The 14,786-nt window shown below is 43.6% G+C and overlaps 1 protein-coding gene and 1 pseudogene across 2 annotated transcripts; both read right to left on the reverse strand.

The window, feature by feature from the left end:
* Window positions 1-1,593: 1,593 nt before the first annotated feature.
* On the reverse strand, window positions 1,594-4,834 carry LOC311139797 (leukocyte receptor cluster member 1 homolog; annotated as a pseudogene). The gene is made up of 4 exons (XR_014615490.1): window positions 4,377-4,834; window positions 3,904-4,106; window positions 3,115-3,418; window positions 1,594-2,522 (listed from the first exon to the last, which is right to left on the reverse strand). The product of XR_014615490.1 is annotated as a leukocyte receptor cluster member 1 homolog (transcript).
* Window positions 4,835-7,412: 2,578 nt separating this feature from the next.
* Window positions 7,413-14,357, reverse strand: LOC311139796 (transmembrane channel-like protein 7). Its single transcript, XM_084174752.1, has 16 exons — window positions 14,178-14,357; window positions 13,661-13,844; window positions 13,319-13,467; window positions 12,624-12,779; window positions 12,162-12,247; window positions 11,706-11,851; window positions 11,421-11,568; window positions 11,133-11,291; window positions 10,825-10,982; window positions 10,523-10,643; window positions 10,224-10,321; window positions 9,941-10,124; window positions 9,646-9,776; window positions 9,251-9,406; window positions 8,194-8,272; window positions 7,413-8,064 (listed from the first exon to the last, which is right to left on the reverse strand). Exons 1-16 carry the CDS (start codon window positions 14,215-14,217, stop codon window positions 7,954-7,956), a joined length of 2,106 nt encoding a protein of 701 aa, XP_084030878.1. The 5' UTR covers window positions 14,218-14,357; the 3' UTR covers window positions 7,413-7,953.
* Between the last annotated feature and the right edge of the window lie 429 nt (window positions 14,358-14,786).

Genomic DNA, 14,786 nt, shown 5'->3' on the forward strand with positions numbered 1-14,786 from the left:
AGCCTATGGCCTGGTGGTAGAATTACATTGGAAACTGTTAAAATAGGAAAAACATGTTGGCCTATATTAAATTATTTTACATGAGTCTATGTAGAACACAATAATATTTTATGTAGCCTACCCATCGGCAGTATAGGTGCACAATTCCTGGGCAATTCTATTCTTCTATCCCTAGACAGCTGTCCAGACAGACACTGCATATAAATAGGTACACATAGCCGGGGCCTATTCCACCAGCTCCAGTGAATAGCTCTTATCAAAACAATACACCAGAACACCATGACTGCAAACGACAATACACAAACAAAACACTATGCGATGCCTAATAAAAGGGGGACAAAATAAAACGATCTTGTGGATTTCAAATGGAAATTCAAAAATGCTAATTTTAATCATTAAACCCAAGTGGGCTTTCAATAGGTTTGATATACACATGAATGATACAGTGGCGATTAATTTAATATTCATTGGTCGAATTCCCGTTTTCACATGCCATCGATGCTATTGATAAATATCACCGAAATAGGGTCGCAGATCCTACCGAATTCTCCAGGCTACTTGATGATAATAATGTGGCCATTGTCTTTTTGACTTCATCCCAGTGTTATAAAGGCATATAGCCTACCATAGCCTAATCATATCAGCCAAGAAATATAAAATATTTCGTATTATTGTTATGAGGCTGTGTCAGTGTGGTTCGGCCGTAATATTTCCCAATACCTATTTATAACCCTCTCATCTATCCCCTCTCCCACCTCCCCCTCGCTTCTTTCTCCCAGCGTCAATATCATTCCATCCCTCCGACACCACTCACCTTCTCTCTGCGGGGCTCCAAGGGCTCTCTCCGGGTTCAAGTACGACAACATCCCCGCCAGCACTATCACCCAGCAGTGTCGTCGCATCGTCGCGGGATCCACCACGGCACAATCATTCGAGCGATGCTTTCGGTCTTCTCCTTCTCTCCGCTACCGTCTCCTGGTCTGGCGCTGTCTTCCCCCGCTAATAAAGAACGTCTCCTTGTTGTTGTGTTCCCCTCTTCCCCTCCTCCGTTTGATCCCCCTCTCCTAATCTGCAACTAAACACCGTGTAAGAGACGCTCTTTTGTGCATCCTGTCCTGCCAACCCAACCCATCGCATATCAAATCCAGAACCGTTACATTAGTGGTCTCTCGACAAAAACGGCGACGAAAACAACAAATAACCCCAATGAGGTCAAACCATCCGCTATTTTTCCCGTTTCGGCTCTTTCCCCTCCGACACCAGTGTGAGGGGACTGTAGTATTTTTCTCCCGTTAAACTTAGGCTACGTCAGACAAAACTGAGCTTGCATTATCATGGTTCGCCCGTGGTTTCATGCGAGTGCGTCGGTCTCGCTTCTACCTCTGCTGTCTCGGACCCGTTTTATTTTGCGCTGCTTTGCGTCTGTGTATGTATGCACCTGCTAGACAATTTAATGTATTATACTGGCGCAACTCTGTTTTGTATTACAATCTCTTGTAGTTAAATGTTTAGGGTTAATAATTTGGCTGGTGCATGGATATGGGGTATGTATAAAATAAGCAAAATAACGGAGAATTCAGGATTTTGTTATTTGACAGGCCTAACATTTTTATTGAATTAATTGAAATGGAAAATGCGCAATAATAGTTGGGCCAACCACACTAAATTATGTCTACATCAGATAGTTAAATAGAACAGATGCCATGGCAAAATGGCACATGCTATTATCAGAAACAAAATAGGCTTGACAGATTTGAATTGACACAATTACATTTGTGACACAATGTTGCCATCAATAGTAAAACATCTAACACACTCCAACTTGAACAGTGGTCTTGTGTTGTGGAGCTAAATGATCTCTGTATTGTCTCACACTTGAGCAGGGTGCCAAACAGACACCAACACTCCGCTCAGCTGTCCCAAATCTCTTGACTGGTTCCCTATCTTTTTCTACCTCATCAGCAATAATATTGATTATTCAATGACAACAATCATCAATAAGTCCACTTAGGATCCTCAGGATAGCCTAGATATAAAATAAATAAACAATGTGGCATTTTGAGCAATTTTTGTACACATCTTCACAAGTTCAACAACCTACAGTATGTGTCTACATACATAACTCCTCCATGTTACTGCAAGAATAAGCTAAAAGCACTGGCTCACATTTCACAACAATACAACTGAATAACCTTCCAGGCTCTCTGGTCCTTGTCGAAGTCTTCTGTGTCTTTCACATACTAATAAATGTATATTGAATGCCTCAATGTTCTGTGTCTGTTGCCCAAACAATGAGACTGCATGATGTATGACTTCAAAAGATGCCGTCTCTCCAGGCATCTCTGTCTTTCCTCTGCCTCTTGCGGGCCAGCTCTGGGAAATAAGCGCTGTTGTACGGCATTTCCCTTTCCTCTGGCTCCTTCTCTTTTCCTGTTCCGTTCTTCTGGTCCAGCAGGGCCTGGGTCCTCCTCTTCTCCTCCGCCTCTCTCTGCAGTCGCTCTGCTCGCAACCTTTCAATAGAGCTAGGAAAGAGAGAAGAGGTGGTTACCATCAACCATGCATGTTTATCCAGAGGCTCAGTACACTTTGTTGTGCACTTGTCCACTTGGCTCAGTGTACTTGGTCTCTTGGTTATGGATTCAAGTGGAGTGGACACATTCAAGGGGCTTACTCTTAAAGCGGCAATCAGCTGTTTCTGTAAAAAGCTCAGGGATGGGGCTGGAGAAATGTAACCACTCAAATTCATAGACAGAGCTATGGATGAAAGGACTGACCATCCATGAAATCAAAATGATAGTTTTAACCATGTTTTAAGGCGATGTAGTATGTTTACATTTACTTGGTTTACAAAGATTGGAGTATAAAACAAGCTTATAGTTTGAGTTCTGATGCGGTATGACAGTTAAACTAAACTAATGAGTCATTTATAAGTTATATTCTTCAAGAATTAATGGGTACACATCATTAATTAATCATTTAAAAAAATTATGTAGCAACTGCTGATTGCCCCTTTAGGTCAAAGCTAATTGGTTTTATGATTGATCAAAGAAACACAAACACCCCCAGACATACAGATAAGAAGGCACCTAGTCTTGATAAAGACAAACTTCTCACCTTTCTCCACCACTGCTTCTCCTCTCCCCTCTATCCCTCTTCTCCTTCTTCTTACTCCTACGTTCTTTTCTATCCTTCACCGCCAGTGCTTTCTTCATCTCTTTCAAGGGGTCCAGCATGTCTTTCAGTCGTCTCCCTCTTGACTGAGTAGCAGTCTCTTTCCTTTGTTGTCTTTCTCTTTCTTCTTTCCTTCGTCTTTCTCTTCTTCTTTTTCCCGGCCTGTTTGCATGTACCATGGAGTTACCTCTGTCCCAGGTTGGGGGCCTAAGGACACTAGCAGACCAATAGCACGCTCCTCCCGCTCCTACAACAGAAACATAGCATTAGAATAAGTTAAATATTCTAATTTAAAGTAATGATCTGTGGTGGGAGGAATCAAGACCAGCGACCATCCCGGGAGTACTATTTGGAAAGTTCAATACATTTATTCACATCTCATTCTTTGATCCTTCCATTGATGTGATAAGCATCAGTCCATTAAAATTGTTCAATAATCTTCCATATTGGCACAGAACACTCTATGATATTTAGAATTCTAATTTGCATTCTCAATTGCCAACATGGCACCCATTTAAATTCAAAATCTTAAACTGAATTGGCCAATCTCTGTTTAGAAATGGCCCTGGACTAAATTAACCAGCCACTGTCATTGGCTGGCTAGATCCACTAGAGAAAGGTAAACACTGTTAGGTAGAGAGGGATGCAAAAATCAGAAGCTATGTGCACAAAGAAACTTGATTTCAACACAGGTGAAGCGGAAAAAGCACAACAGAATGACAGCAAGGTCACCTTTTCATCTTTCTTGTCTTTGAGGTACTCTGCATTTCCTTTCTTCTCAGAGGACTCCTCCAGAGGAAATAGATTGAGGTGTTCCACCACTCCTCCACTCCCCTCCCCTCCTCTCCTCTCTCACCTCCCTCTCCTTCATTTTTCAACCCTCCAGACTGTTGAAGGGCAGCTCGCGACTTCTGTCTCAGGTGCTCTGTTCGCGCCTACAGCAAAGAGATTACTTAACTACATAACATTCAATGGCAATAGTGAAGTACATGTACACATTTGTATGCACTTTTATGACTTGAAACTATTTTAACAATGCCTCTTACAGCACTTCTCTTTAAAAAATTTGCACCTGTCATACATCATAACATTCCTGTATCACACAAAGTTTGGTTGTCACTTCAGACCATGCTAAATAAATTATGAGGAATGTATCAATTTGCAATTTGGGGATGGGGGGGTGGAGGCAACGTTGCTATGGTTACCTCCTGCTCTGCTCGCTCCACACGGCGTTGGACCTCGCGCTCCTCTTCTGCGGCTTGTGCCTCGTCCCGACGCACGCGCGCGACGTTGTCCTTGTTGCGAACATGCCAGCTCTTTTTAGGTAGAATATTCATTTTTCTCCTGAAGTCGAGTGTTTATGTTTTGACCAGGGCTTGTACAGTTAAACAGAAATCTGTCAAAACAAAGTAACATGCACTGACTTCTGTTGTTTGCGATTCAGTCAGTCTAAGTCTGTACTGTAACTCAAGTTTGCTAGCTAGCTAACGTTAGCTAGTCTTAACCTATTTCCTCTCAAATGTTAAACATTTTAACAGCTATTTGAATCACAGATATTTAATTCTGACGCTGGGTTTTGTACAGCTGTTACCGCATGAATACAATATTTGCAGAAAACCGAAGAAAATATATTTTAAACACATCTGAAAGGTAAACAAGCAACCCAAAAGCTCTTCAACCACAACCGGATACACACACCCGAAAATGTTATCCACGTCATTACGTCTACATACATTTGTAGAAGTTCTCTCACGGGTTTTTTTCTCTAGACTGGAAAAAATGTCGGAAGCGGACGATGAAGTGGATTATGAATCCATTGTCGGTAGAATCAAGGAGAATTGTCCAAAGGAATGGAAAACTGAGCAAAGTAGTGTACAGTGATGTGAATGTCCCTTCGTATCTAGTAGCAGTACGGTTTGATAATGAGGAGCAGATTACCAATCTTGAAGAAACCATTTGAGATATCCAAACTGGTGGAGAGAGTGCTGGGTAAAGTGAAGGCTGTGAGGATCACGAGAGGCGGGCTTGTTTTTTTTATTTTTTGTGCTTCTGCGGATCAGAAGGAACGTGAATTGCGTTTAACCCCATTTGATACGTTTGAAGTGTCGTGTGTGTCTCTTCGGAACAGGGCACCCCTCAAGGGGGTTCTATCTGGCGTCTCGTGGGAAGTCGATTTGGAAGAGATGAAAAATATTCCTAGAGTTATTGATGCACGTCGGATGAATCGTGAAGTGAAGAGTCTATCTGTTCTTTTGTTTTTTTGATATGGAGTCTCTCCCTACTCAAGTGCAGTTGGGGTATAAAAACGACAGAGTAAGAGCATTTATCCCAAGACCAATGCAGTGTGATCATTGTGAAGTTTTTGGTCATGTTTTAAGTGTTTGCAGAAGGGAGAAGCCGAGATGTCCAAGTTGTGGAAAATATGTGTCATGTGTTTTAAAAGTGAGGAAAATGTGACATGTTGCAATTGTGGTGGGAACCATGAAGCTACATCTTTCGATTGCCCGACAAGGGTGGAAGAGAATGAGGTGGCCAAAGTAAGGGCTGTCCAGAGCGTTTCATATGCAGCAGCTGTTAAAAGGGTTGAGGGTTTGAATGCTGCTCCTCAAGAGTCCATGGTGGTGGATAGGCCTTCACTGCAGGCTGCAGGGGATGCCTTTCACCAGCAGGACCCTGACATTTTAAAGGTTAAGAATGTGGCCTTTATAGCTATGGTGATTAATGCCACTGCCAAGGTGGAGAGAAGGTCCAAGAAGATAATCATTGTGGATGCGGCGGAGTGGTTCCTGGGTTGAAAGATTTCTCGGTGGAGGAGTTACATGGAATATTGTCACAAGCTGTACCACCCTCTCAGGCCCTAGAGCCTGAGAAGGGAGATATGGAGATTTGAAAGAAGGAAGACATGGTGGTTTTGTTTTTGTCAATTTACTATTTTTATTTGGGTGGATTAAGTTAGTTTCCATATCACATATGGATTTTCTTTTTACCTTGTTTTGGTTTTTCAACCCGTCCAGTTGGTGGCGGCAATACACATTTTTGGTTGTAGTCCGCCATAAAACCCACAGAAGAAGAAGTTCTCTCACGTGTCAGCAGGGGGCGTACGTTGCACATGACAGAAATAATAGAATTTTGTTCATTATAATTTTCCATTTATTTCAGAGATAAAAGTACATACAGAAGATACTGTGTATATATATACTTAGAGAAATAACTTGTTGAATTGAAGAACATTAAAAATATATATAAACACAATATTTAAATCAATTTAGAAAAATAAACGCATTCAATGTTCTAAAGGTGGGGATGAGGTAGCCTCTTTTAGAATCCGAGATTGAAAGACTTACACTCTTGTCTCTAACATGTAGGCTCAGAATTCCCGAACAGTCCCATTACAAGTGTGGTATCGAGATAACGATGCTGATATGCTGTGATGACAAGAAATCCGCTGATACTGTCCTTGATTATAATGGTTTATTACATCAAAGATAACAGTATCAATTTACAGACTCCTGCAGACATCTGGAGAACAACTGACCCAATCTCTAATATGTTATATTCTCTCCCTCCTTTGTTCCAACCATGGTATTTATAATATGTAACATAATATGGGTGGTTCTCTACAGACCAATCCCTGGCCTTCACATAACAGACTCTCCTCTGTTTTAGGGGGCCCCTATAGTAATGCTTTCCAGATGTCTCCGCAAGCAGAGGCAAATTCTGGAATGTTCAGATACTACACAAGTCAGAATGTTGAATAAACTTCATTTAAACTTGCTTTACCAGTTGTCCGCTGATTGTGTCCTTATGTCGGAAGTAACTGAGACAAAATATAAACAGGGAGGTGTTAACCTGACTTTCAGTACGCTGGACAGGTCTCTATATTGGTTAGTATTTTTTGTATTTGCAATACTGACACAATTCACCCATGACAAACACTTGCACAATATGTAAGCAATGGCGGAGCTTAACTGAACCACAGACCGAACGCTGTCCCACACAATCAACTGGCAAATTTCACAAGCACTTCCAGCTGATTGCAAGGGAACGTGCTTCGGTCGACAACGTTCGGTTACATTCGGCTATTGTTTACATATTGTGCATCATGTGCAATGCCTCAGGAGATTGAAAATACAAGTGACAGAACCTACCAGTGCCGCAAAAAGTCGGGTAAACAATACTTTCCTGTGGATATTTTATCTCCACTCCCTACGGTGAAAAGGACCAACAGTACGGCCAACCGGTAAGTGTAAATATCATTTTATTCAACATTCTGGCTTGTAGAGATTTCTTTTTTTAGGGCGACTTCTTTCACACCGAGTAACCATGGGGTAACCATGGTAACAGTGACGTTTAGGCAAGAGGTGAGGAAGAGGATGCAAAGGCAATGAACATGGCAATTGATGTTACAGGTATTATGAGAGCGGAATAGGGTAAACACATCTAAAGCTTTGTTATACTAACCCTTAGCCCCATGGTAATCTCCACATTTAGATTTTAGTAATTTAGCAGACGCTCTTATCCAGAGTGACTTACAGTTAGTGCATTCATCTTAAGATACTGTAGCTAGATGAGACAACCACCACTCAGTCATAAGTAAAAAAAAAAAAAACTCAATAAACGTAGCTATCATACACTAGAGAGTGATAATTGTAAAGTGCTTTGTGAAGGTGTAGATATGTGCTTTGTGAGATTGCCACATGCAAAACCTATCTAAGCCTATCAAATCTACAAGAAGTGCCTTGGGCTGGGATATGGGCTGTGGGTTTGAGCCTGGTGACTTAGTCAGTTTGCTGCACCAGTGTCAAAGGTGTCCGCCTGGGCCCTTGTTGGAACCCCCATCTCTATACTCAGCTCTTCAATCTGCTTGACCAGGAACTGCTTATCACGTCCCTCCTGTTAGAGTTAAATACACTGTTATACAAGGTTAAGCTTGAGTATGGGTCATGGACATGGTTTTGTTTCAAACATATTTTTTGCATCATGATCATGTCATGTAGGACTTCTCCCCCATCCATCACTTACCAGTTTAAGCTGGGCCTTTAGCAGATCAACACTCTTCCCATAGACTGCAGCTAGAGCTGCTACGTAACACAGCACCACACTATCAGGACAGGGAGAGAGAGGAGAGCCATGTTTATGCAACAAACACAGTCAGAATCTTATGTACAGCACTCAGCACACATGGAAATAACACATGCTTACCATATGGGTCTATGCAGATATGGTCCTCCCATATGTAGAGTTACAAAGCAATATTAAATCATCAAACACAAGGTAGACAGCAACTACATAGACAGTAACACACTGACCCATGTACCTGCAAGATGAGTTAAAAATAAATGGACAATCGGATAAAGAGATCAGTAAGACAAGGTGACTCACCAGGAGAAGAAGAGATCAGTAAGACAAGGTGACTCACCAGGAGAAGAAGAGATCAGTAAGACAAGGTGACTCACCAGGAGAAGAAGAGATCAGTAAGACAAGGGGACTCAACAGGAGAAGAAGAGATCAGTAAGACAAGGTGACTCACCAAGAGAAGAAGAGATCAGTAAGACAAGGTGACTCACCAAGAGAAGAAGAGATCAGTAAGACAAGGTGACTCACCAAGAGAAGAAGAGATCAGTAAGACAAGGTGACTCACCAAGAGAAGAAGAGATCAGTAAGACAAGGTGACTCACCAAGAGAAGAAGAGATCAGTAAGACAAGGTGACTCACCAGGAGAAGAGATCAGTAAGACGAGGTGACTCACCAAGAGAAGAAGAGATCAGTAAGACAAGGTGACTCACCGGGAGAAGAGATCAGTAAGACAAGGTGACTCACCAAGAGAAGAAGAGATCAGTAAGACAAGGGGACTCACCAGGAGAAGAAGAGATCAGTAAGACAAGGTGACTCACCAGGAGAAGAAGAGATCAGTAAGACAAGGGGACTCACCAGGAGAAGAAGAGATCAGTAAGACAAGGTGACTCACCAGGAGAAGAAGAGATCAGTAAGACAAGGTGACTCACCAAGAGAAGAAGAGATCAGTAAGACAAGGTGACTCACCAGGAGAAGAAGAGATCAGTAAGACAAGGGGACTCACCAGGAGAAAATGAAGAGGGGGATGGAGAAGGCCTGGGAGCCCATGTAGAAGATGAAGTCCTGTGTTGTCAGGGAGAGAGTGTAGAAGGTGTTGGGAACGATACTCCACATCATAGTGAGTGAGCGGAACGGACCACAGCTCATAGAGGGATGGATCCTGAGGATGACATATCAACACCATCACCATCTACCACCACTAATAAACCTGGTCCATTTGCCACTCTATTATCCCTGCACTGTATAACTTCCTACTGCAGTAGAGATAGAGGCTGTGTCCGAAGTGGCACCCTATTCTCTATATAGGGCACTACTTTTGACTATAGTCCTTGGTCAAAAGTAGTACACTATATAGTGAATAGGGTGTCATTTCAGACATAGCCAGAGTCAGGCACTCACTGGGCCAGACTGTATATCATGGCGACGAGGGCGAGGCCCCAGCCGAACAGCAACACCACCAGGAAGAAGATAGTGGAGGTGGTGGAGCGGAACGTCTTCACCGCCGGACGACAGTTAGAAAACAGAGTGACCTGGAGAAGGAGGAGAGATTAGGAGGAAGGGGGGAGAGAAGGGGGTTACTGTGGTTGTGTAGTGAAGGGAAACTCTTCTGGGGCCAAACTTTAACTTGAGAAACCTTTCACAAAATGAATTGATTACATTTCCATTATTGGTACAGTATTGAGAGCAGCCTGACCTTCTTGCAGTAGAAGAGGATGAAGAACTTGAGTGTGTTGATGAGAGGCAGCAGAGGGCAGAACAGAGCTCCGGTCCACACCACTGTCTGACCATAGACCAGACCCAGCACATTGGGAGGCACCAAGAACTCCTGACGACCTACCCACCGGGTCAGTGCACAGGAGCAGTGGTCCACAAACAACCTGCCACAGTATGAAAGAAGAGATTATCAATAAATGTGATCGAGGATGACTTGCTCATAGATTGAGTTACACCACAGTAGGGTGTACAGTGTACACTACCTGCGTGGAAACTCCACCAGAATGAGCATGGCGATGGTAATGAGGAAGTCAAACAAGGCCAGTTTGTACATCTCCTGTCCCACACGCGTCTCCCAGCACTGGGTGGCAGCAGCAAGACAGACAGACATAGCATGGGTGGTAAAAGAGAAGAAAAGATGATGCAACATGGTTGATACGTGTACTGTACTGTAGGTATAATCGGATGGAGATATAATCTATTCAGCCTTCTGAAGACAAGTCTGCTAAAGTAGAGCCTGACTGCTACCCAGGCTACCATGCTGTTATAAGAGAGTGGTTACCGGATATTCCTTGTTGTTGTACTGGCAGAGCTGACAGTCTTTACTCTCTTTAAAGCAGGTGATCTGACTCCACAGAGTAAACAGCAGCACTCCCAGACTTATCATACGCAGAAACACTGACCTGAACACAGGAAGGAGGGACACAGGAAATAATCACACGCACGCACGCATGCACACACACACACTGGGTAAGTGAAGATCTAGCAGAGTGATAAGGTCATACACACGCTAACCTAACATAGCAGGCGTAAAATAAACGCCTGAAACTAGGGACTCGGCAGAGGCTGCACACACACACACACCTGAACAGTGCCATGATGATGGTGGTACTAGGAGAATATCTCTCAAACAGGGCTATCTGGTCACACATGAAGGGCACAACAAAGTTTCCTGTTGTGATGACGATGGAAGGAAGGTAAACCCAGAACAGGCCCAGAATGCCCTCTGCTCCAACCTTTGCCTAGAAACCACAGGGAGAGGGGGCAAAGGTCAGCCAGAAAAGGTTAGAACAGCCCCAGGATACCCACCTCCCTGTACTGACTCAATATGACATGGAGAGGATGAAAGGCCAAACATCCAGTCAATAGTTTTTGTTTTGTTTCTGACTGACCTGGCTGAAGACAGTAGCCTGGAAGATGCCAAAGAAAGCTCCTCCTATGAGGGCGAGGGAGACGAGCATGAGGAAGATGCGTAGAGAACACAGACCCACTGTCTGACCTAATGTTAGAGACAAAGCCTTTTTCTGTAGCCTCTCCTCCTCCAGGTCCACCTGACAGAGGAAGGAGAGAGAGAGAGTGGAGACGGGAGGAATAGAGGAGAGAGATCATACAGAGAAATTAGAGGGGAGGAAAGAGGAGTGCATCTTCAGCGACTCTGCAGTAAGAGGCAGAGCTCCTACCTGTAGCTGGTAGTGGATGCTTTTCTGTTTGAGTTTGGTGGCCCGGTATCCCTGGCAACCGTAGTCCCAGCCAGTGAACACCATCTTGCTGTAACTGCCGGCAGCACCACTGCCTGTTGCCACGGCAATGCGAAGTGCGCTCCCCATGCTGTATAAGGGACCAATCGGAGTGTGTGTGGGGGGGGGGGGGGGGGTCAGTGAGTCATTAGGGTTAATTAGCTTCCAGAATGGTTATGTCCATTCTATTTATATGCAGATGGAAGCGTAGGGCATTCCAGAAGGTACCGTGCGATGATGCAGATGAGACAGAAGGCGAAGTAGAAGACGGTGGTGAGGAGGTAGGCCAGGGGCAGGTTGTAGTGGAAGCCACTGCTCTCTGCCACGGTGTTGTTATAGTAACCATAGAACATGTAGGAGTACTCCATGAAACCCTGGGAGAGGGAGAGAGGTGGAGGGTGTGAAGTGGTGAGAGTGTAGCCTACTAGATTAGAAGCGTACTAAACTTAAACTGCACAAAATGACACAAACCCACAAGCAGACACAGACTGTACATGTTATACACAGACAGAAAGACAGATGGACAGACAGACAGACAAGTGTGTGAAAGGCCAAGGCCACTTAAAACAGATCAACATTGTTTTGCAAACTGAACTTCAGAGAAGTATTGTTCTCTGTGCTGTATTCAGTATATCTATAACCAGTGGTACACAGGACTAGATTACACATGTTGTGTTTTCTCACCGTTCCAGAGAGTAAGTCCAGGAAGTACTGGTAGAACACCACCAGACCTTGAAGATTTGGATCATAGACCCTACATGCCTCTGGACCTGAGACACACACACAGTTGTTTGAAGATACTCCAAGGTCACGTTTGATCAAGTTTCCCACCGTACCTGAGTTCTATAACTTGCTACTTTGTGAGGGACTCCATTTTCAAAACCCTGAGCGAATACCAGTAACAACTGCTGCAATATTTTCAGTTTCAATCACTCAATTAAATCAAAACCCCATCCTCTAAGGCAGATCTGTTGCTATGATACTGTTACAGGGAACAGTGAGAAGACATTGTTTTATATTGGAGACAGACAGAATAATGGAAATAGACTGGACTGGAATGTAGATTGTGAATGTCACTCCAATGCCATCACCCTTTAACCAATCATAGGCCTGGTTTGAAAATGCATCCTCCAGTGCTGTCCTTACCAGTGCTGTCCACTGTCATGTTACTGTTGCTGGTGGATCTGAACACGATGCTGGGGATGAAGATGAACCCAGCGATCAGCAAGAATGACAGGAAGTTGAGCACCACCAGGAAGCGCAGGAACATGAAGTAGGACTGGACACCACCGCCAAAGTGGCCTACAAAGACAGGGGTCACAGGGCCATGTTGTGAATGTGAAGGCAACATTATTGACAACGACAGTAGCCCTGGAATGTTATTAATATTTTTCAGAATTTCAGAATTAATAAAAATAAATAAAACATTAACGTATATAAAGGGTGATATTGGGATGCAATCTCAAAATGTAATACATTTAAACTCTATATGTGACATGATACAGGTGTCTTCTTTCTTTAAGACCATAACCATGTGTGTGAGGTGTATGCTTTTGTTTCAAAGTCGATTTGTTTGACTACCAAGAAACATTATGTGTGACCCTGATTTAGCCCACTGCATTAGACGTGTGGAACCGAGACCTTTTAGATATTGCTGAAAGCCTAGAGGAAAACTTTATCTTAGTGTGAGGTGAGTGTGTATGCATTAACAAATGCATATAGTTAAGTTCTGTATATGTCACATACATACAGCCCAGGATATAGATGTGTATGTAGTTCATATTGCATTGATTTAACCATTGCCTGATTTGATTGAGTGACAGTATGATTGAATCTGTCACCTCCTATCTTATGCAGAGCCTTTCTCCACAGAGCTATGTAGGACATGGCTCCCCCTGCATCTGCTCTGAACCTGCTCAGGGACTTGGCCTTGCTCCGTTTCCACGACTGCCAGCTAGTCACCACAGGCACACGCATCTGCTGCACCTCCCTGGAAGGGAGAGCAGGGGGGAGGAAGAGAAAGAGGAAGTATTTTGAGAGAGAAGAGAAGCGAAGTGAGGGAGATAGTGTACAATACATTTGCTCATTATAGCATAATATGTTTGCCACCTTCAGGACAACAACAAAGGAATTGCACAGAGGCAGAGACGCTAGTGACCACTATGACCACTGAGGTCCCATACCGTATCGCTCTCTTCAGGCGCATGGGCATAGGCCGCTCTCTGAGGTCCTTAGGGGGTCCAGAGTCACCCTCCTCTCCCCCCTCTGAGGGGGGAGAACCCCAGTTGAACTGAGGGCCATTCTGATTGGACACTACCGACTTACTCCGTAACCTCACCGACTGCTGGGCACCATGGTAACCGTGGGCTTGGAGAGGGCAGAGGAGGGCAAGGATATATACAGAGAAAAATTATGAGTGAAATCATGAGTCAGCCCAAAGAGTCAATGTAGTTGATTGGTTGTAGTTTTGGGAGAGTTGCAATCTGTTGGTGCATTATACTTGTGTGGTACACATAATTCAAGCATATTTTAAAGTATACATTCTTGGAAAATCTCTCTTTACCATGTAATAGCATATTTTGTATAGTACAAAACAAGTAATCCTAGGTGACCAGGAAGCAAATCACTGAACACAAAGGCACACCTGTACCGATGAGACCTAACATACCACACCTACAAAACAGTAGTCGCACAGCTTACCTATAGTGGAGCTCTGTCTTTGTAGCTCACTGAACTCCATGAGACAATCAGAGAGGATTCCACCAACACTTCAGAAACACTACAATCAAACAACCAGTCCTCCGTATCTCACTGCTGATTACAATGCTAATACATAGTTAATCCAGCATACAGGGCTAGCTCTTTTATAAGGTAGTAGATATCCAGGAATCACTCCCCCTCAGACTTTGCTCCATGCAAATAACTATCTCTGCCACAGGTACTTCCTTGTACGTTTAACCCATTTACTCCTGGTAGACCGTTAGGTTCCACTCCGCTTACGTCAAACAGAACACGGATGTTAGTAACTAATGCAGTATAAACAAGCTGGGGTGTTACAAGACATTTGATGACTGGTTACAGGGAAGACCCATTCTTTAATCATGTAGGAGTGTTTACTGTATGTGCTTCAGTTCATAAACCTGTCTGTGCACTGATGTGACATGTTGTTAGGTAACCATAGAGGCAAGCCAGTGAACAGTGGGATTTGTGTGTTTGTGGCTGTGCGTGTGAGCATGTGTAAGGGGATAGGGGAACGTTGATCATTTTCCTATAGTAAGTAAAGCCCATAGAATGAACCATGTCAGATCA

Source organism: Coregonus lavaretus (genome assembly GCF_964263955.1).
Source record: "Coregonus lavaretus genome assembly, chromosome: 13".
NCBI classification, from domain to species: Eukaryota; Metazoa; Chordata; class Actinopteri; order Salmoniformes; family Salmonidae; genus Coregonus; species Coregonus lavaretus.